A 23731-nucleotide genomic window follows, 5' to 3' on the forward strand; every position below is an offset into this window, starting at 1 on the left:
CAGTAGCACGATCTTCGATGGTTGCCCCAAACACTATGTCATCAACATAGACTTGTGCCACAAGGAGATACTCTTCATCATTTTTGACAAACAGAGTTCGATCTGCATACCCTCTCTTGAAACCTCTGTCTAGAAGATAATGTGTAAGACGATCGTACCAGGCTCTAGGCGCTTGTTTTAAGCTATAAAGGGCTTTCTTCAATCTTAGTACATGATCTGGAAAATGAGAATCTTCAAATCCTTTTGGTTGCTCAACAAATACTTCTTCATTTAGATATCCATTCAGGAAATCGCACTTTACATCCATTTGATAAAGTTTGAAATTCAAGGTGCACGCAATGGACATGAGGATGCGAATGGATTCGAGTCTTGCCACCGGAGCAAAAGATTCATCAAAATCCACTCCTTCAACTTGAGTGTATCCTTGGGCTACTAACCGAGATTTGTTTCGAATTATTTCTCCATCTTCATCAGTTTTGTTTTTAAAAATCCATTTTGTGCCTATAACATGAACGTTCTCGGGCCGTGGAGCAAGTTCCCACACATCATTCCTCATAAACTGATTCAGCTCTTCATGCATTGACTCGACCCAATTCTCATCTTGAAGAGCCTCTTCAACCCTTTTAGGTTCAAATTGTGCAAGATAACAGTGATATGTTACATGATTGGCTAGCAGAACGTTTCCTTTCCTGAGGCGAAGACCGTCATCAAGAGATCCTATGATATTACTTTCCGGATGATTCTTGATAACTCTTGAAGATGGCCTTTTTGAAGTGGAAACTTCATCACTACGAGAGATAGGAGGATGAACTTCCGGAGGAGTAAGAGGGCTTGATGTTCTAGACATCGATCTCGTTTCCATTCTTGGGTTGATGGGAGTCGATTCTACTTCTGGTATAGGTTCTTCACCTTCTATATCCAAAGCTTCTACCTCAACATCGGCCTCTTTGGTGCTTGGCCCTTCTACATCATCAATCATTTCCACCTTAGGTAAGGCATCATCAATCTTGACATTTATGGACTCCATCACAGTTTTTGTTCTCTTGTTAAACACTCTATACGCTCGACTTGTAGTAGAGTAGCCAAGAAAAATACCCTCATCACTTCTCGCATCAAACTTCCCAAGATTCTCTCGATCATTTAGGATATAGCATTTACTTCCAAACACCCGGAAATACTTCACTTTTCCAAACTTAGGAAGTCCCTCGACTGCTTCAAGTTTTGAAACTTTCGCTACTTGTTTGAAGTTGACATGTCCAAATCTGTGATGCCACAACTCCAATGTATCCACACGAGCACTTCTACACGATATTGGTGCCGTGGGAACAATTCCATAACAGTTATCAGTAGTCCGATTTCCTTCCAAAACCTGAATCCCCTCTTCATTGATGATCAAACATCCCTTCTTAGAGAATTGTACCAGAAAATCATCATCACAAATTTGAGTGATGCTCAGCAAATTCGCCTTCAGTCCTTTTATGTACAACACATCTTTCAACAGCGGCAGACCAGGTATCTCAATGGTTCCTTTGCCTAGGACTTGAGCATGACTTCCATCACCAAAGGTCACATAGTCACCGACCTTTTCTTTGAGTGTCTTGAACAGAGACTTATCCCCTGTCATATGGCGAGAACACCCACTGTCAAGATACCACAAACATGCATTAAACACCTTCAATGAGGTATGCACAAATAGGTTCACATGTGATAGACATTCTTGACCTTCAAACACAAATTCATCATCTGTTTTCATGCTTCTTTCAGTCTGATTCTTCATTTTCAGATTCTCAATCATCTCACACAACATTCTATTCTTTCTTTTATATTTCTTAATCAATGATTTAGATTCAGATATGCTACTGTGTAAGACATAATTCTGATTTTCAAGACATTCCAGCATGTGAACAAAATCTCTAACATGTTTCTTAGTTTTTAACAACTCTACAAACACATCAGTAAGACACCTTTCAGACATATGCATAGAGTCATTTTCACAAACACTTAAGCTACAATTCAGCATGGTATATTCCAAAACAATCAATCACAACACAGGGGTCTAGGATCACACTTAGGTAATAAAACCACAACAAGTGTACCTGCTCTGATACCAATTGAAAGTTCAAAAACGTGTACAAAAACACCTTTGAACATTTAGACCCCCAAATAACAACTTAATCAATTCAAGCAATATGTTAAACAACTAGTGTGCGGAAACTTAACATATGCTATCAAACGAAATTGATTAAATACTATCTAAGCCATAACAGATTAATATCCACAGCAGATAAATAAAAAGGCAAAGATAGAGAGGAAGAAAGATGCAAACACAAAGACAACACGCGATGTGTTATCGAAGAGGAAACCGAAGCCCTCGGCGAAAAACCTCTCCGCCGCCCTCCAAGCGGTAATCAATCCACTAGAAAATATAGTTGAGATACAAGGACAGCAAAAGACCCTCCAAGCCTAATCTACCCAGTGCACCTAAGCCCTCCAAGCTTCTTGCTCCAACGAGGTTACGCCGAACCTTTTTCTTTTCTAGCTTCCCGGATTCCGCTACTAGACCGTAGCATCAACCAATGAAGATTGGTTCCTTCCTAACTGCTTCCCAGAAATCCAAACAGCAGTCTCACAATGATGATGATGGTGAGAACCTGGTTTGGTATAATGCCTCTCAAGGATTTAACAATGGAGAGGAAGAGAGTTGAGGAATTTGAAGAGATTCTAAGGTAGAGATTGTGGGTGAAACAATCTAGTTTTTCTTTAGGGTTTCTCTTTCAAAATTCTCTCTGGAAGCTCTCTTTCAATCGTGGGTAATAGGGGTATTTATACTGGAGTGGAGAGGAATGTGAAACGTCAGGTTTTTACAAAACAGGGGTGGCTCGCGGCTTGACCTCGCGGCTTAACTAAGTCGCGAGATCCAGTCGCGAGATAACCGTATGGCCAGTTGTCCTGTTTTGTCCTGTAGTGCTCCAGCTAGCATGACTGTTCATCTTCCAGCATGCTTGGCACGTGTGCAGCTTCTGGCGGCTTGCAGCCGCGAGTCACCCGCGAGTCCCAGCCGCGACACTCTGTTTTCTTGCACACTCTTGAGCAAACTTCACTCTATCTCACTCACTACCCTTACATGAAACCCACCTAAATACAGGGTTACTAAATGCTGAATTACAAGCAAATTTGGCACGGAATGAAGCCAATAAGATGGTTGAATAAATTCAACCTTACAATTTGGTATGATCCTTGGAGTGGACACCTTCCTCTAAGGGAACTTTACCCTGATCTATTTGTTTGTTCTATTTCTAAAGAAGCTATGGTTTGTGTTGGTTTCTTCTCAAGACGGGAGAGTAGGAGCTAGAATTTATGAGCTTTTCAGGATTGGAAGTTGGAGGATGTGTATTCTTTCTTTGAGTTTCTTTATTCCAAATTGCCTAGTGGGGAGGGAGATGATAGATTGAGTTGGCGGCTGAGGTTTTGATGTACGTTCCTATTATAACTCTATTTCTAGTTCCCTCACTATTTCTTTCTCATGGAATAGCATCTGTTGTGTAAAGACCCAATACAGGGTGTTGTTTTTTCATAGGTAGCAGCTTAGGGTCAAATTCTTACCATTAGTAACTTTGTTAAGAGCATACTCCCCCTAGTTAATTGGTGCTGCATATGTCGATGTTATAGGGAAACTATGGTTCATCTTTCACTTCACTATGAGTTTGCTCATGTGCTGTGTAGTGAAGTTTTCTTGATCTTTGGGATTCAATGGGTGATGCGGAGAAGGTAGCATCTCCTTTGTTTGGGTGAAGGCACTGGTGGTGGAAACATTCTTCAGATATTTGGAGTTTGGTACTAGTGTGTTTTATGTGGATAGTTTGGGGGCAACATAATAGCCGCACTTTTGAAGATGTTACGACATCATAAATTAGTTGATTTGATTGGTCTCGGGTTTGGGGTTTTACGCAATGTACTTCTATTTTTTATTTCCAACACTTTGTTAGAATTTCTATTTGATTAGCTTGTAATTGTTTCAAGTACTATGTGTTCATCATCGTCTTTATCAATAATATTTCTATTACTTATCATAAAAAGAAAATGTCTACTGGTATGTCCAAAAAAAACATTCACCTAGATATACTATTATTGCAAGAGAAATATCTTCAAAAATGTAATAAATAACACCACAAGAATACCATAAAAAAACTTCATAATAAATAACTACGCCAAAATAATATAGTTCATCATGTTTAAGCAAACAATACAGTCCATTTCACCCAAAGGCCCTCCCTCTTATATGAAATCCTCTTTCAAAATTGGTGTGATCTAAAAAGTAAGTCAAATATCAATGTTCATTATTAATTGGTTTCAATACCAATGCTATTAGCTTTTATTTAAAAAGAAAAAAGAAAAAAAAGGTACCAATGCTATTAGAGTAGTACTAGAAACATAACATTTTCCACAATTTTTTATTTTATTTTTTTATTTGCAATTGTTGACATGATTGGTTGTGATTAGAACATTACTTTCACATGGCTCCGCCACTAACACCACTTTTATTATGCAACAATCACAACAAACTATATCAACAATTATGAAAAAAAAGCTATTATTAATATTGTCCCTACACTTATTGATACTATTACTATAATAGTAAAGTAAAGTGACTACTGCAGACGCCTACAAATTTACAACGATACTTAAGCAGTCCTTTTGATTTAGAAAGTTTTGTCAATAAACCTTTCAAATAGAGAATAGAAAGTAATCAAAAGAAACTTGATTGTTATTTTTTGTGTTTGGTTACCATTACCTATAAATTGTAAGGGGAAAAAAATAAATAAAAATGTTTGTACAAACTATTCATTTAGAATTGATACGCCACTGAATTACTTCAAGCAAGATCAAACACCTAAATAGTACAACATTATGATGACACATTGATGTTTTCATATCTTTTGCTTGATATCCCAACAAGCAAAGAACAACTAAATGAATTGACCAACACACATTATTGAACTAGACTATAAACATTCATATCATCCCACAAAATCATCATAGAACTGTAAATTAATCTCAATCACAATCTCAAAACCACTCAAATCAACTGCCAACTATAAAAATACAATTTTTGCACTCACAAAAAAAAAAAAAGTAGAGTAAAGAGAATACATTTTCCCTTAATATGAAAGAAACCTATAAAACCCAACAAAGATAACAAACCAAAAACATAAAAGCTACATCAAATTGTCACAATCAAACTATAAATTTCATCAAAATCACAACTTGGAATCCAAAACCTTGACCAATTGAATCCAAACAAGAACCAAACACAGAATAAACCACAGAAACAATAAGAATTCAGAAAGTAACACAGAGAGAAGTAGCAAAAGTACATGCCTTTGTTGGTTCCTCAAACTCCTCCTTAGTACCACCACACAACTCTTTCATAGTCCTAAACTTGGAGAAATTATAAGATCCACATGGTGGATAAGTGATGTAGTCCATTCCACTAAAAAATTTCCACTTGTTTAAAATTTTTAGTTAGAATTTTTTTTAAAAAAATAGAAATTAATTATTGACTCAGCAATTTTAAACAAGTGGAAGTTTTTTAGTGAAATGGTGGACAAGTGACGTGGTCTACCAGAGGACTTTATAATTTCTCTTAAACTTGACTTTTCTCATACCTACCAACAACAATTCATCAACATGACCACCAATACTTATGTACACACACTGTAAGAACAAGAACCCACTATTTATAGACTTCCTCAAAATCCAATAGCACATACAAAATTATGAGTCCTGATATGAAAGATGTGTGTGTATATTGTTCATGCCTTATATACCATTTTGCTTAAAAATGGTAAGCATTTTTTTATTATATATATATTTTTTCTTTATTGGGTTGCTTTCTTTTGAGGGGTTGGTTTTTTCTTTTTATTTATATTTTTGTGCGTTTGTGTTATATGATCTAGTGCTTTGCATGTAAGGAAAATAGCAAATAAAAAAGCACCATGTAATAGACCTGTATAGACAATTGAAATATTTGCTAGATGGTAGAAAATGAATAAAGGAGCATAGTACTAGGAAATCATCAAAGCAGTTTGCAAAATATTAAAGACCAGTCAGAATATGACACGTTTATGATGTGTGTAAGCTAATACTATGTAGCTACTATAACTAATTCACAAATTGTAAAGACTTGGCATGTGTGTGATGTGCCATGGACTGTTTTATCTTTGTATACATGGCAAGCAACGACGGTGGTAGTACACATATGGAATCTTTCATAAGCTTCTTCTTCTTCTTCTTTTTCTTTTTTTCTTTTTTAAATTTTGCATCTACAATATTTTCACAACACTTGCATAATAAATCCTAGATGTAAATAGATGTAAATTGTTACTAGTTCCAATTTGAATCTAACTGAAACTATTTTTAAAAATATTATATCCATAACATTTTTACAACACTTTCACACTAAATTCTAAATGGTAGATTGTTATTGGCTTGTGGGTAAAAAAAATAATTTTAATTTTGAATTCAAATTGTAAACTTGTAAGCAGTAACAACTTACTACCTAGGATTTGTTATGAAAGTGTTATAAAAATGTTGTGGACGTAACACTTCTCTTATTTTTTTTGCCCACTAATAAGAATTTGATACTTTAAAGTTGTTATGAAAATATTATAGACATATATTTTCTCTTTTATATATAAAGTTACGGAAAAAATATTTTCACAAGTTGTGTTGTAACTTATGTCAATCTCTCATAGATAAAAAAGAAAAGAAAAGAAAAGAATAAAATATTAGACTTTGGAACCCACCACAACAAAAAACAATGGTATTGTAAAAAATGATATAACATTTTGTTGTATCTTTAGACTTTCTCTATTTTTACAATATTTGCATAATAAAGTCTTGGGGTTAAGTTGTTTGTAGATAAAAAAAAAGGTGGCCCAAACAAGGATCAATATCAACTTATCATCTAAGTTTTATTATTTTAAAATTATTATGAAACTACAGTGATTTGAGCACTACTCTTTGTTCTGTTATCACTCTCATGAAATAGTATTATGGAAGTGTGTCACAAACCTCCAGTTTTTTTTTGGGTCATGCTAACAAGTGCCCCTAGGGCAATGGTTAATAATTCATTTTAGGAAATTTTTAACACCATTTTATGGGAAATGAAAAAAAAACTATCATAACATTAATTGCTTTTTTTTTTTTTTCCCATAAAAACTTTCTTGGCGAAAACACCATTTTGGTCCCTATATTTTAGAGTTATGATCAATTTGGTCCCAACATTTTGACAGCAATCAATTTGGTTTCTGATATTTTCAATTTGCAATCAATTTGGTCCTTACCGTTAATTCATTAATGGAAAATGCATATTTGGCAAACCGTTTACATTGTTGGCATGATTAATTTTAAAATATTAAATGAGATGCTGACTTGTCAAAATTTAAGTGGCCACATCAACGTTTAGATGTCAAAAAAAAAAAAAAAGTCACATCAACTTAAAAAAAAAAATTCTTTTCTTTACCAAAAAATTTATTTTCTTTATTTTAATTTTTTTTACAATTTCTTTAACCAATTAGAATTTTATTGTTCTTCCCTAAACCCAAATTCAGTAGTTTGACATCATCTCCACACCACAAAAGTCTCACACTTCAAAGTCACAATGAAACCCAGGAATATGACTCAAAGAAACCCACTCTCAATTTTCTAGTACCCTTGTTTGAATATTCAAGCATCTCCTTTAGCATCATATTTGCCTCATTTGGCAGCAGATTAGAATACACCTTTGATATCTTCACACTCCCAACATGAGATCCACCTTCACTCCCCAAGAGAGTCACAAACACTGATAGTCAATAGTCACTTCCCTTCCTCCCCCTCCTTTCTCTTTTCCAACCAATCCATCATCCAAACCTGACTTTCACAAAAATCAGTTCATGATCGACCCTGAAGAAGAAGACAGCTTTGATCGTTTTCAAATTCCTTTGTTAGGTTTAAACTTAAAGTCGACACAAAATTAGATTTTCGTTTAAACTTTGCCATCCCATCGACTTCTTGTTGTTAAAAGTGATGAATCTGAATCCTTTAGATCTACAAGTTTCACAGTCGTTGATGATCTAAACAACTAGATCTTACGCCTTCATAGAGATAGCAATGGGTCTAGGAATGGTTTTGAAAAGACAAGCAAGATTGTCACTTTTATTTTTTGGGCTCACTTTGATCCCTTGATGCCATGTAAAATTTTGATATTTGTTTTAGATTTGGTTAAATTGTTGAATCTGGGTTTGGAGAAGAAGAACAGTGAATGAGTATTAAAATGAAATTCTAATTGATTAAAGAAATCGTAAGAAAATTAGAAGGAAAATAAACAAGGGAAGAAAAAATTTTGGTAGAGAAAAGAATTTTTTTTAAAAAAAAACTAACATGGTTTTTAGCCATCTAAGCACTGAGGTAGCCACTAAAATTTTGATATGTCAACATCTCATTTAATAATTTAACATTAATTATGTCAACAATACAAACCGTTTGCCATATAGGCATTTTCTGTTAGTAAGTTAATGGTAGAGACCAAATTGACTACAAGTTGAAAATAATAGGAACCAAATTAACTACTGCTAAAATATAGGAACCAAATTAACCGTAACCCCAAAATATAGGAACCAAAATAATGTTTTCACGAATTTTCTTTAAATAAATTATTAACCAATGCTCTAAGGGCATTCATTAGCATTTTCCTTTATTTCCTCCTGTATTTATTAGAGTCAAATGTGGTTATTAACTTCCACTTAACTAATTAAAACGTGGTTGCTTTTCTAGTACTTGTAGTGTGAGGGTTTTTGGAATATCAAGGCATTCTAAATAAGGGAAATTTGAGGTAGTATTTACAATAGGTTTTTCCGAGATTTTAATAAATTTAATGTTATAGAGTGAGGGTCTCAATATGTTCGGTTTTCAAGGTGGTGGCTTTGTTCAAGTCATTCTATATGTGTAATGATTAAAGAATCGAGAGCACAAGGTGGCAAACAAATTATTTAATCTATACTTATGAGACTTTGTTAAGGAGTGGCTAATAACACTAGCATATTGCATGTTAAAACATTCAAAATGCTATTTTAGCACACCTAAAAGTAAAAAATGACTTGCATTAAATGTGTCAAATGCTTAAATTTTTTAGCATTATATTGCTACTCTCTCTCTCTCTCTCTCTCTCTCTCTCTCTCTCTCTCTCTCTCTCCTATTGGTGGCTATGGGTTTGATGGTCATCAATCTCACTATTTGATTCAACTTAGGGGTTATGGCTAAGGCTCGCAGTTGATGGGTTGTGGATGTGGCTTGCCATTAATGGTCAATTTTGGATTGTGGTTGTGCCGTACAATTTTGGATGATTATTTGTGGGTCGTTGTGGTGGTGGTTGGGTTGATTTTGAGTTATGGTTATGGTAGTTGGTAGTGGTTGGATTGATTTTGAGTGATGGTGGATTACATTCTAATTTATTTTATGCCAAGTGTCATTTTTTATTTAAATTATACATGCTCTAAATTTGTTGGAAGTGTTCATCCAATTTAAAATTACTCCTTAGCCATTATACTTCAAGCTCAGTTTACACAACTTTCTAACCCATTTGAAACAAATTCAATTTTTATTACCAAAACTTATTTCTTAATTAAAGTATGAACTTAAATGAAAATTTTATCACGTTCAAAAAGGCTATTCCTTTTCAATATTTTTTCCACAGTGACTAATTTTTAATAAATTATTTGAAAAATATAAAAATTAAATAGCATTCCATCACAAAAACAAAAATTACATTTTAAGTATATAAATAGATTAACAAACTAACTTCTCTTTGTTTTTACTTCATAAAATAGAGTAGTCAAAAATGAAAAACTACACACTCTACTAAAATGATATCTCACAAGGTTTTTTCAACAACAAAACCCTTAGTCTCAGCCAAATTTTTAGTCCAGCTATGGATCCTTAATAGATTAGTTAGGGTTGATCACATTCATTTTTTTTTTTTTTTCATTCTATTATATTTGAAGTTGTACTTTATATTACTTTTATAATTAATGTGTCCTTTTTAATAATAATTTTACTAATTATATATATATATATATTTTTTTATTCTATCTTTTTTTGTTCCCTCAACCTAGATCAATTCATTCCTTTTTATGGATACATTAATCGCTCTTGTTTGAGCATATGGCCAAATCATCTCAAGCAACTCTCTCTTATGTTTTACTTTAATATATAAGAAAATCTATTACCAAAATAATGAGTAATTTATTAATTTTTAAGGTAGTTTATTTTAGGTAAAATTACAATGATCATTTATTTCAACTATTTTGATTATTTTCATAGTTATGTGATGTCCATATTATATATTGTGGTCCTAAATTTATAAAATTCTAACTTGTTATCATAATTTATTTGGAATGTCATGTCTAAATAAATAAAGAATAAGCTTTCTTTTTTGAAAAAAAAAAAGAAAAAGAAAAAGAAGAAGAAGGAAGTTTTTGTTTACGTTTTGGTTTTAGTTGTAAAAAGTACCCTATAGGCGGACTGGACATTACATAAAAGAAACTGGAAAATAAACAAAAACCCTAAGATTTCTCTCTAACTAAAAGTTTTTCCTTGACCGTTTAGGTTTTGAAATTTACTTAGTAAAATCGAACGGTCCTAAAAGCGCCACGCCATATAGAAAAACTCTAATATCTCTCTCCTTAAACCCACACGAACTGACAACTAGGGAAGACTATAAATACGCCTCACTCCTCACTCTCATTCTCACTCCTCACACACACACTCTCTCTCCAAAAGCTCAAGCTTTCTCTCCAAGAATCCAAAGCAAAAACTCTCTCTCTTTGTCTCTCTCTCTCTCTCAGACTCATAAATCAAACCTCACTCAAAGCAAGACAGAAAGACTACAAGTTTACAATCATTGCCGTTGGGGTTTCACTCTTCTACGACTAAGAGAGGTTCGTTAATTTTTTGGAAAAATTCTACTCTTTTTTTTTTTTTTTTTTGAATTTCTTCTGTTCTATATTTTATTTTTTGGGTTTTCTTTATATTTCTTGTTTGAATTTTTCTGGGGTTTGTTGCAAAAAAGTTTTGTGATTTTTCCAGTTTGGGAAATTCAAATATTGTTAAGGGTTTCAGGGGTTTTGTTGAATCTCTGAGAGGTTGGGTTATTTTTAACAATTTCTGATTTTTTGAATTTCCTTTTTTGTTAAGGGTTTCAGGGGTTTTGTTGAATCTCTGAGAGGTTGGGTTATTTTTAAACAATTTCTGATTTTTTAAATTTCCTTTTTCTGTTTTGGGTTTTCTTGATTTTTTCCTGGGGGTTTGTTGCAAAAGGGTTAATGTGATTTTTCTCTTTGGGAAATCCAACATTGTTATCTGAATCTCTGTGTTTTTCGTTGAACAGAGCAATCATTGGAGTTTTCTGGAAAAGTCTCACATGGGTTATCTTGATCAAGGTGTGCCCATGGAATCTTCAAAGAAGAGGAAGACTAGAGGCAATGGATTGTCTGTGGCTGAGACATTGGCCAAGCTTGAGTCTTATGGTGATGATGCGAAACGTGCTCGTAAATTTTCCCCCAAAGGGCCAAAGAAGGGGTGCATGAAAGGAAAAGGAGGGGCTGAGAATTTACAGTGTAATTACAGGGGGGTTAGGCAAAGGACCTGGGGCAAATGGGTTGCAGAGATTCGTGAACCAAATAGGGGGAAGAAGCTCTGGCTTGGGACATTTGATACCGCTGATGATGCCGCCTCTGCTTATGATGAAGCAGCAAGAGCAATGTATGCTGCCTCGGCTAGACTCAACTTTCCAGAGTCTGTTTCCACTATGTCAGGTCCTACTCCTGCGGGATTTGAGGCTTCTGCTGATGAAAGTACAAGTAGTTTGGTAAAGGATGAATCTACTGATAATGGACAGGAGGAATTGCTGGCTTTTTCTGAAAATGAGTTATTTGATGCGGCAGAACTTATAGCACTATTAGAAGATAATCTTGACTTCACAGATTCAGTACTGGATTTTGGTTTTGATGTGAATCAACTTAGATTCCCTGACACTGAAGCTGACTTGCCAAGTTTGGTGGACACTGAAGGAAGGGATGAGCCTATGTGACAAACTACTCTGTGGATAATGGACTTTTCTGTATATGAATATTTTGGTGTGGGATGACTTGGGATAGGGAATTTAGTTTGTTGACTTCATGTAAATGAAAAAAAAGTTTTGATCATTATTTGTATTACTTATTGAAAAGTTTTGGTAGGGTATTTGTATTTTCTTAACGATTCTGGTTCAATATAATTGTTCATTTTACAGTCTCCTCATTCTTTTTTTTTTTACCTCACCGTTCTTTGTTTTTTTCCTCAACTGATAGGTTGCTCTGTGTTTCTATAACTGCCTGTTAATGTGTTTCTATAATTGCTATATGGTAGAGGTAGTGTTAACTCTGAATACACATTCCTATGGTTGGTGATGCTGTCAAGATCAGTTATTTTTTATAAGTTTTTTGCTTTTTACAAATGGTACATTCTTGAATTTTGATTGTTAGTGTTTTGGTTCAAGATGTTCCTCACATCTGGAATATTCATTATCTGCATTTGAATCAAAAGCTAAGTGAGAGGATAAACAGAGGAACTGAACTGGGATGGCCTTGAACTAGGAGATTAGTATTGAAAATGTGTCAATTAGTCTATTTAGGGGCTACTGTCAAGTAAATGAGGTTGAAGGTTCATTGTGGATGCTTTGTGGTATGGCTCAAAAGATGCTAAGAGCTTTGTATTGCTTGTATATTATCGTTTAAGATTGGGAGGAGCCATACTCTGGCCTCAAATTTTCTTCTTTTTGGCAAAATAAACAAATCACTGTTTAGTATGTTTGTTGCTTGATTGATGAGCTGATAGAAAAATATGAGCTGCTGGTTGGTAAAATTAGTGAAAGTACTTTATTTGGTGTATTTATTGGTTTTCTATGAATACAATCAGACATGAATTTTCTTATATGTGTGTGTGCGTGCGTGCGTGCGTGTGTTTCTTTTAGGCATGAATTCATTTCTTCTGAGTCAGATCACATACCCACAAATTCTATAACCCATAGTTTAATGTGGTATTGTTTACCTGCTATGCTAAAGTTCCTTTCTAAGCCAGGAGCATAAGTTTTTAAGTAACTCTGTGATCATATGTTGAATTCATTTCTGATGTGCTTATTCCTCCAATCTAGGATTGATGTTTTGAATTCTGTAGTTAACTGCGCAAATAACTTTGTAATTATGCTAGCTTTCCTTGTAAAATAAACGTTCTTTACCAGCATCAAAGCTTCTGCAAGAACAAGGTAAGTCTTCAATAATTGGCTTGCCTAAGTTCATTCTCCTATAGAAGCTAAGACTAGAATACCAATTAAGAGAATTTCACCAGCACAAATGGAACAGAGGAAGAAAAAGGGACTCTGTTATAAGTTTGATGATAAATGGGCACCAGGTCATAAGTGTAAGAGTGCTAAGCTATTTTTGTTAGAAGGTGTAGAGATAGTTCCAGCTTCAGAGGTGCAGATTACTGAAATGGAAGAAGATGGTATGGAGGGTGTCATTAAGTCTCAGGATGAGGGAATAGAAGAGGCTGAGATTACTCTGTATGCACTTGTTGGTAGTCCCACTCCAGGCACAATAAGGGTTTATGGCATGTTTATGGGAGAAGGGTTGATCATTCTCTTAGATTCTGGTAGTACTCATAACTTCCTGGATGCTGCTTTGTTGCTTAAATTATCAAAACATGAGGGGTATGTAGAGACATGGCGATACAGGTGCAAGGTTATACTTTTATGGTGCAATTACATGTGTTGCCCTTAGGAGTTTTGTGAAGTGGTTTTAGGAATTTGTTGGCTCAGTACATTAGGAGTAATCAATTGGGATTTTAAGCTCTTGACCATGAAATTTCATCATTGTCAGAAATAGGTTCTGTTAGAAATGGTCAAAGTCCATTTACTTCTCCTGTCCTATTGGTGAGGAAGGCAGATGGATCTTGGAGAATGTATATCGATTATAGAGCTTTAAACCAAGCTACCATTAAAGACAAGTACCCTATCCTTATTATTGATGAATTGTTGGATGAACTTCATGGGGCTTGTCTCTTTTCTAAATTCGACTTGAGGTTAGGATATTATCAAATTAGAATGAGGGAGCAGGACATCCTTAAAACTGCTTTTCGAACTCATGAAGGCCACTATGAATTTTTGGTGATGCCATTTGGGTTAACAAATGCTTCCTCAACATTTCAATCTTTAATGAATGAGGTGTTTAAGCAATTTCTTAGAAAGTTTGTTTTGGTTTTCTTTAATGATATTCTAGTTTACAGTAGATCTTTGCCTGACCATGTGGAGCATCTTAGAACTTTCTTGGGGTTATTAGCTAAACACCATTTATATGCCAAGAAATCCAAATGTATGTTTGCTTGTGAGGAAGTGGAGTATTTGGGGCATCTCATCTCAACAATGGCCTGTCCTTAACGATGTCAAGCCTTGAGGGGATTTCTGGGTCTCACTGGTTACTACAGGAAATTTGTTAAAGGTTATAGTCAGATAGCTGCACCCTTGACTGCTCTTTTGAAGAAAAACTCTTTTGTCTGGTCTGAACTTGCTGCTCAGGCTTTCCAACAGCTCAAGCTTGCTATTTCTAATCCTCCAGTGTTAGCCCTTCCAGATTTTTCCAAGACTTTCACTGTGGAATGGGTTTGGTCTTGGTGCTGTTGTAATGCAAGATCAAAAGCCTATTGCATTTCACATCCTAGTCTTAAAAGGTAGAAGTTTGGTTCTTTCTACTTATGAAAAGGAGTTCTTGCTGTGGTGGTAGCTGTTCAAAAGTGGAGGCACTACTTGGTGGGTAAACCTTTTGTTATAAAAACTGATCAGCAGAGTCTTAAATACTCGCTGGATCAAAGAGTGGGCACTCCAGCTCAACAAAGGTGGATTACTAAGCTCCTTGGTTACAATTTTTTGGTTGAGTATAAGAAGGGTAAGGAAAATGTGGTAGCAGATGCTTTGTCAAGACAAGGGGAAGATTCCATGGATGTTTCTACTGCTGATTTGTTTTCTGAAGAGGGTGATGAGAGTATTTCGAGTACAATGAGCCGAAGACGTAAGATCTTAGGAATTTAAGAATTTTAATTTGCAATGACATATTTGAACAAAAATGGGTAATTAAAATAGTATCTTATATATGTTAATGGTTGCTCTACAGGGTGTTCCCAGCAGAGGCTTGTGATGATCTTGGAGGAGAATTTTGTGAACCCGATTATCAGAAAGGAGTTTACTAAAAATCCGATTCACAAAGGGAAGTTTGTGATGCTAATATATAAGGGTCATCTTCTCTTTTACCTTCTTGGTTTTGCTGTTGATGTTTTTCTTTTGTTTATGTTGTGAAAAACTATAACTTGCAGTGTGTGTAACTATGAATAATGATGCACTCGTCTTAGAAGCTAATTATGTAACTTTCTTTCAGCAGAATAATATCATGGATGAGTCAAACGAGCATTTTGGTGAGTTAGTAGTAATGGGAAATCTAGTTATAGATTGTTATTATGCATTGAAAAGATTTGCCTATGCTTGCCTATTTTGATAAACATGAATTTTCAGTTTTAAGTTTTAGATATTAGAGACTGCCAAGAAGTTTTAGTCCTGTGATGCAATTTTGTTTGCTTGCGAAGGCACCATACCATAGAAATTAAAGCTTCCAAGATCCAGAATTTGATGCACATTGAAATTTTGAATGATATCTGAATTGTCCATTAACTATTTACCTTAGAAAAAATGTACAAATTCAAACCAAAGGAGAGCAGCATCAAAGAAGTAATAACCTAATTCCTACTATTTCTTTCTTAGGGTAACCCAATTCGTCTGCATAATCAATATGTGATCCAAGATTAAGACAAAAAATTGGAGCTAAATTTATAAAAAATCTGCTTATTAAAAATTTTGAAATAGTGAGATTCAAATCATATACCAAAAGATATAAATACTATGAAGTTTTAAACATTTCTACAGAATTAGAAGTTGCTTTGTGACAGAAGAGCTCCAATAATGATGGTGACATAGTAGAACTCAGACACTTAAGTTCAATCAGAAGAGAGTAATTTAACAACTATATTTTCATAGACTGAATCTACCAACAATGTTACTGTTCACTGTCTTCAGTTATCCCCTCCAAAATCAGATACTGCAAAGCTATGGAGTACTTTGCAGTTCTGGTACTCTCTGAGCTGCCACTGCCTGAATTGCTATTGATTTTCAAAATAAACGATCCTAAGCAACCACCTGGAGCACAACATCCCAATACAAATCATGTAATTTACAATGAGATTCAAAAAAACAGCACAAAAGTGCACATAATCAGAGAGAAATAGACAATCAGGCAATTATCTTTCATGACCAAAAATGGTTATGACAACCAACCTTTAATCGTAAAAATAGTTGGAACCCATAGAAGTATAGAAACAAATATTGTTAGTACTTGTCCTAAAAGAATATTAAGCTAATCACTTGAATGGTAATGTCAACCTGCTCACTCACTTAGCATTATTAACTGGGTTGTGACATAGTTGGTAATATATGACACTTGTATAATGCAATAAATATATGGACGTGTATAAATTTGACATCTTTCAACAAAAGTACATATAAAAAATTCAGCATAAAAATACAGAAATAGAGAAGTAACAGTACATATATGTATTTAATAACTGTACGTTTGTTATTAAAAAATTTGCCATCAAAAATATTGAAACATTTCTCATCTACTTTTTTTATTAGATAAATACAATAATCTCTTTGTATTATGTTTAATAGAAGCTTCTCAACATTCTGATTTGAAATAATCTAATTACTTAATAAAGAAAATTAATTCAATAATAATTAATAATTCAACAATAACAATGAAATGAATAAATTAATTAATAGTGTTTGGTATGATGTGAAAAATAAGAAATGAAATGTAGGGTGAGTCATAAAATAGTATATTAAAATAGATAAAAATAGATTTAAGAATTGCTTAAAACTAAAAATTTTAACTGGCAAATGGGTTAGCTTCAAATTGGCTTCGCTTTAGATTTTTACCATCCTCTCTATCCCATTTTTTGTAAGAGATTGTTTCAAGTACAGTTTATATTAGAAATTGAATTTATAAATTGAAATAAACGCATTTGATTTTGTATCATTGGTATTAAACATGTAAGTATGCACAATTTTTAATTTATTACATTTGTACGAAAAGTATCATATATGTTATGCACGTATATTAACTAACTAGGATTTGAATTATAAAATCCTATATTAACTAACTACGAAAAGAATTATCTATCGGATTTGGAGTCTTTCCATCATGAACCATTGGATTTCTATGGTTCCAAAGAGACTATATAATGGTGAAAAGGGATTAGAGATACAAGTTCTTCTCTTGATTAACAAAATCTTTTCTTATTTAATAATTAAATATTTTATTAGTTGAGCTAATTCTCTTTTTTATACATTTATAGGAGTTTCATCTCTCCTCTCACGGCACAGGACAGGAGCTGTAGACAATTCAAAACATCAAAAAAGAAGAAGAAGAGAATTTAAACTCTTCACGTTGGCTTTGAATGATAGATTACAAAAGAGAAAAGTAAGAAATGTGAGTTACTTAGATTCATCCACGTGTGCCTCTTGCAAACGTATATAAGCCTTCCAGTGAAGAAAATATAAGATGTTTTGGATACATGTATCCTCTCATTCACATAAAAGTAAATCCCACATATAAATGTGAGGATACATGCAGGGACGGAGCCAGGAATTTTTGTTTGGGGGGGCCAAGTTGCAACACTAATATATTTATCAAGACAACCCTATACACACACATAAATACACATGCTTTTTTTTATTATATACACAAACTTTTTTATTTGATAAGTTATATATATACATACACACCCACCCAACAAAAAAAGAGCTTAATATTTTCAATCAAAATTATGTTTGATGGCTATCTTTCATAAAATTAATAAAATACATTTTCACAATTTTCATAGTGAAATTCTTAAAAAGTTTCATTTTCTATAAAAATTATCAAATTTTATACTAATGTAAGTAAAATTATTCAATTGAACTAATGTAATTTTCAAAAACAAGAATGATCCAAAACTTGGAGGAACAAATTAGGCTCCAAACATATTTAAAACTATTTTGCTTTGACCCATTATGTGGCAACTAAAGAGACATTTTATGTATAGTTTTAGTGACAATAATTTTTTAATGAGTCAATGACTTGTTAATCGTCACATAACAGGTTGAAAAAGATAAATTCAAACATGTTTGGTGCCAAACTTTTTCAAATATTTAACAGATATAAAAGCACATTTTACAATAAAAAATAAAATTGTGAAAAATAAAGTTGTCTCTATAACTATTAGACCAGTTTTTTTTTTTAAAGCATCATTGGACTAATTCAAATACTTAGGGGGGCCAACTCTTATTTTTGTAGACTAAATTTTGAAAAAATTAAAATAATTAGCCATGGCCCCCCCACCCTTCAACATGGCTCCGCCCATGGATACATGCATCTAAAACACCTAATACCACCAACTCTCTGGGTGACCTAAACACCATTAGTTACATAGATCTACGTGTTCAAAGGCTTCCCCTGCATTATCTCCACGTGTTCTCCTCTAATAGGCCAACTGGATATTCCCCACGCTAGTCTATCCTAAAACATACCCAGATGGACCCCACCCTCCTCTAGGACATGTATATGTCTCAACTCTCAAATCAAACTCAAAAGCCAAAACAAAAAAAGACCACTTTTTTTTATTTTTTTTCCAACAGCAAAAGATTTTTATTTATTTTTTCCATATTTGAGAGAGAGAGAGAGAGAAATGTACGGTCAATAATCCTCGTACCTCAAGACTCACAAAAGCTGCTATGCTATTGGTCAACAATGGAGAAGAAGAACAACAACAACATCAATTCCAGTTTGTTGTTTTAGTTACGAAATGGAGCTGTTGACCTCTTCAACTACGACTTTGTTTCCGATTAGGATAGTAAGTAAATTTAGAGGAGGTAGAAAGAAGAGGGTATCATTGTGGTCTCAACAAGCAGGAGGAGTATCGATAAGGTGCTCAGCAGAGCAGAGTAGCAAAAGGATTGATCATGGCAGAAGAGAAGGAGAGAGTACTGGAAGTGGAGGAGGAGGAGGAGGAGGAGGTGGGTTCACGAGTCCTGCCATGGAAGTCACCACATTTGATCGGAGCTTTGGGGACACATCCGAGTTTCCTGTTTGGGAAAAGATTGGTGCTGTTGTCAGACTCAGCTACGGAATCGGTCTGTTCTTTTTATTTCATTTCTTTTTCACCAACTATTCATAATTAAACTTTATGGGTCAAAAGTTAATGCTATAAATGTAAAATAAAAGGTAGTTTCAGATTGCATTTTTTTGTTTTGGTAAAAGAGGAATTCATTAGAATAATTAAAATAAATAGTACTAGGACCTAGGAGTTATACTACTGGTTACATAGATAGTAACTTCCGTCATGGTGCAGAACCAAACATCATGTGTTTTGTGGCAAAACCGTAGAAGTGTTACTCTTTATTTTGGGGAAGGTAATATTTGTGCTTCAATTAAGAATTTTCCCTGCTATGCGATTCTGTTTTCTTTGCTTCACTTCTTCTTGTTGTTGGTTAATTAAAAAAGTACAATAATTCAACAGTTGTGGAGGGAGAGTTTTGAATTTTGAAGGTCTCCATTAGAAACACTAGAAAATGCCATCAGATTGAGCTACAAGAGCTCTCAAATGAAGTGATATATAGTATTTACCTATTCGTTATAATTTACAAGGTTTTTGGTTGGCTTAGTGATGCCTAAGGCCTCATGATATCTATGAGTGGAAATCTCATATGAGAGTGTGAAGCCTGAGGGAATCTGAAATTCTCGGAATCCCAGTTCAAAACTGTGAATTACTCATGGAAATCCTTAACTGATTCTCAACAAGTGATGAGAGCCCTAACAAGATTCTGTGAATAAAATGACCTCATAGTATTTTGTTTTGATGAGAATATTATAGCTCAAAAAGTGTTAGTTCTACTTCTACCAAGGTATGGTCTTGGGAAGGAAGATCCTACCAGACAGTACTTTTGTAAGATGTGGGAAGTGGTTGTCTTCAAAAACAAAACCTACTTACGCAGGCACTTGACAGCTTGAGACTTCTAGAGTTGCCATTGTACCAGACAATGGTAGTATATCAGTATGGCTATCTGTGCAGACTAGATTGGCCATGTTTAAGCTTTTAATAATGTAACAAGAAAATTGTTATTAGTTTCTTCATAAAAATTTTGTTCGTTTACCCTTTTATAATCAAGAGAAATAGAGAAATAAATTCCTAAATAAAAACTAACACACACACACACACACACTGTGTTCATAATGTTTATTTTGGTTCCGTTATATCAGGTATATATGGTGCAATGGCTCTAGCGGGAAGGTTCATATGCTCAGTCACTGGAATCGATTCAATGGGAGGCTTCCATCCATCATTAGACGCCATACTAGGAGGGCTTGGATATGCTGCTCCTCCAATCATGGTCCTTCTGTTCATTCTTGACGTAAGATTTGATTTATTACCTAATAGCTTTAGAAAATCCCTTCCCTTTTTTGCTCTTGTTTTAGTTTTTGTGCTTTGTTCTTATGCTACTTCCTGCATCTTGAGCTATCATGATGTATGCATCTTGCCAACACTTTCTGAAATTTGATATTTAATGGAAAAAAGGATATCCTTTTTTTTTTGGGGGGGGGGGGTGGTCTGCATTCCTTTTTGAATTGGGACTTCTTCATTTTACAGAAATTAACTGAAAAAGAAATACCTTCATGATTTGACACGGTTACAGGATGAAGTTGTGAAGTTTTCACCTCACGCTCGTGCCATCAGAGATGTGGAGGATGAGGAGCTATGGAGCTTCTTTTATGGAATGTCTCCTTGGCAGGTAGATATCTAAAAGCTGTGTGGATTTGACATATGTTTTGAACTTCAATGGATACAGTGTAAAGGAAATGGCTTAATTATCATTCCTCTTCGCAGTTTATACTAATTGTTGCCGCAAGCTCAGTGGGAGAGGAGCTATTTTACCGAGCTGCCCTTCAGGTCTGTTCTTATAAAGATGTTTGTTCTACCCTTTATAGAGTAAAAGATACTATGAATTAGTCTTGGGAATTGTTGTCAACTTATTCCTAAATCTTAGCCTTCAAAACTAGCCGATCTGAGTTTCCTGTCATTCTATTTCACACTGAGAATTGTAATCCTTCAGATATAAGTTTATTAAAGTCCAGGAATAACATTGTAACTTAGGAACATATGAAGCGCGGTCATCATGTCTATGATAAACGCATACTGAGTCAATCTGTTTTGAACTTTATGAAGGCCCCAAATTAAATATTAATTTGTGTTGTTTCAGCCGACCTTGTTACGTTTTGAGCATTGTAGAAGCTTTAGATTCTAGATTCAATCATCCGTCCACTTGCTTTCTAAAATTTCAAGATTTGGGATACTGCTTTGCTATATTTAGCAGAGTTCAATATATTCTTAGTATTTAATCACATTCATACTTAGAAATTTTTTCTACTACGTTTTTTTTTTTCCCATAATTTTGTTGAAGCACTTGCCCTCTTATATTGCCTGTATCTCAGAAACCATGAGAGTTGTACTGTTAATCAATCACTTTTATGCCAGAAATATTTAAACCATTATCGTTTTATTTCTATTTTGCTTTGTTTCATCATTACTAATATACGTTTCCTTTTTCTCCAACTTTGTAGGGAGCGTTGGCTGATATATTTCTAAGGGGCACTGATCTAGTAACTGATGCTCGAGGAATGGCATCTCTGGTATGTGCCCTAGTCATGTTCCTTGCTGTCATTAGTAGTAATAATGAAATATTCATTTATTATTCCTTAAAACTAAATTGTTTTAAATTTCTTCGAAGTGTAGACAGGGGTGTTGCCTCCTTTTGTCCCATTTGCTCAGGCATTTGCAGCTGTAATTACAGCTGCCCTCACAGGTTCTCTCTATTATGTGGCTGCCTCTCCAAAAGGTTTGGTTCTCCGATAGTCATTTTAAGGAATGTTTCCTGGCCTTGAATTGTTCAGTTTGATTTACCAGTGGCTAATTTTTTCTTCAGATCCTACATATGTTGTTGCACCAGTTTTGGAATCTCGCTCTGGTCGTGAAGATCTGAAAAAGCTCTTTGCAGGTCAAACTACTTCCCTAACACAATTCTTAATACAGTGATTGATATATATTTGTGAATTTGACGATGAGCTTGTTTCTTTTAAATGGTTTTGAAATCGCTTTTTCTTTTTAATCAACATTTTTTTTAATTAAAGTTGGGATCTTCAGTGGATGTCCTCATTTATTTAATTATTGTCATAAATAGTTGTTTATATGGTCATTTCACTTCAGCGAGAATTATGATGTGAAGTGCATTTTCATCCAAAGACCATCAATTTCTTTATACTAAGAACTGGTTTATTGATCTCTATCTGACCAGAAATGGCCCATGCTATCTCATAATTTGTGGGGCAGGAAATGTTTTTCTTTTAAAAATGGTGAATTTTATCATACTCATCATTTGTCAAGAGTCTTGTTCAATTTCTACTTTGAACATCATAATACGATTTTTGGTAGCTGAGAAGATTGACTGTAGCAAATAAATCAGTCAATATTTCCTTTTTCTTCTGGCTAACCCACTTACCATTGGGAGCTTGAAAATAATGAAAGCTAGAGAAAGACCAAGTATTATCCCACACACACACACACACACACATATATATATATATATATTCTCTCTCAGTGATGTCTGATTTTAATTCCACCACCCAATTTTGGTGAATTATTGCAGCCTGGTATGAGAAGAGGAAAATGAAAAAGATCTATTCTCCTCTCTTGGAAGGGCTGCTGGCACTCTACCTTGGTTTTGAATGGATCCAGGTAACTTTAGTTCACAAAAGGACCATTTTGTTATGATGATAGCTAGTAATTTTAGTTTTGAGAGGATGAAACTAATAGATCTTTTTTTATTCTTGTCTTTTGATGCAAATTTGACAGACGAATAATATTCTTGCACCCATTATCACTCATGGTATATACTCTGCCGTTATATTGGGACATGGTCTTTGGAAAATACATGACCACCGGCGAAGACTACGCCAAAGAATCCAGCAGCTTAAATTAGATAACGAGAACTAAATTAACTTATGAAGGAGCTGTACAATGAGAAGTAAACTATGCGTGAAGAAAATTTGTATAGTACATATCAGAGTTGTACAAGTTTAATAGTTGTATAATATACTACTTCGTATATTAACAATATATAAGTTGAAGATTACAAGAAGCATGCTACAAAGTATCTTACCAATTATAGATGCTGGCTTGCATCCATAACCTGACATTTCTCTGATGAAGTTCCTATACAAATATTGCAAAGAAATAATAAATTGACAAGTTTCTAATTTCTATCCTTTCAAATAATGAGTTAGGAAGGTCGGGTTCAAAAGTGATTGGATGTGTATCTTACTTATCGAGGGTTAGCATGGAAGAAGATCAAAAACACGGAAAATTTTGGGGCAGTTATGGGGTTAAATGTACTTTACACTTTAGTTGAAAGCAATTTCTTTTCTAATTTTCCTAATCAAACCTCTGTGATTTCTAACAATTT

At 34.2% G+C, this 23731-nt stretch overlaps 2 protein-coding genes across 2 annotated transcripts; both read left to right on the top strand.

Moving 5' to 3' along the window:
• Positions 1-10813: 10813 nt before the first annotated feature.
• Positions 10814-12334, top strand: LOC115972395 (dehydration-responsive element-binding protein 2A-like). The gene is made up of 2 exons (XM_031092674.1): positions 10814-10979; positions 11429-12334. The coding sequence occupies exon 2, from the start codon at positions 11462-11464 to the stop codon at positions 12128-12130; it is 669 nt and encodes a 222-aa protein (XP_030948534.1). The 5' UTR covers positions 10814-10979; positions 11429-11461; the 3' UTR covers positions 12131-12334.
• Positions 12335-18829: 6495 nt separating this feature from the next.
• On the top strand, positions 18830-23524 carry LOC115971528. Its single transcript, XM_031091504.1, has 9 exons — positions 18830-19348; positions 20475-20626; positions 20909-21004; positions 21100-21162; positions 21834-21902; positions 22006-22108; positions 22196-22267; positions 22916-23004; positions 23122-23524. Exons 1-9 carry the CDS (start codon positions 19021-19023, stop codon positions 23260-23262), a joined length of 1113 nt encoding a protein of 370 aa, XP_030947364.1. The 5' UTR covers positions 18830-19020; the 3' UTR covers positions 23263-23524.
• Positions 23525-23731: the final 207 nt, after the last annotated feature.

Source organism: Quercus lobata, chromosome 12 (genome assembly GCF_001633185.2).
Source record: "Quercus lobata isolate SW786 chromosome 12, ValleyOak3.0 Primary Assembly, whole genome shotgun sequence".
NCBI classification, from domain to species: Eukaryota; Viridiplantae; Streptophyta; class Magnoliopsida; order Fagales; family Fagaceae; genus Quercus; species Quercus lobata.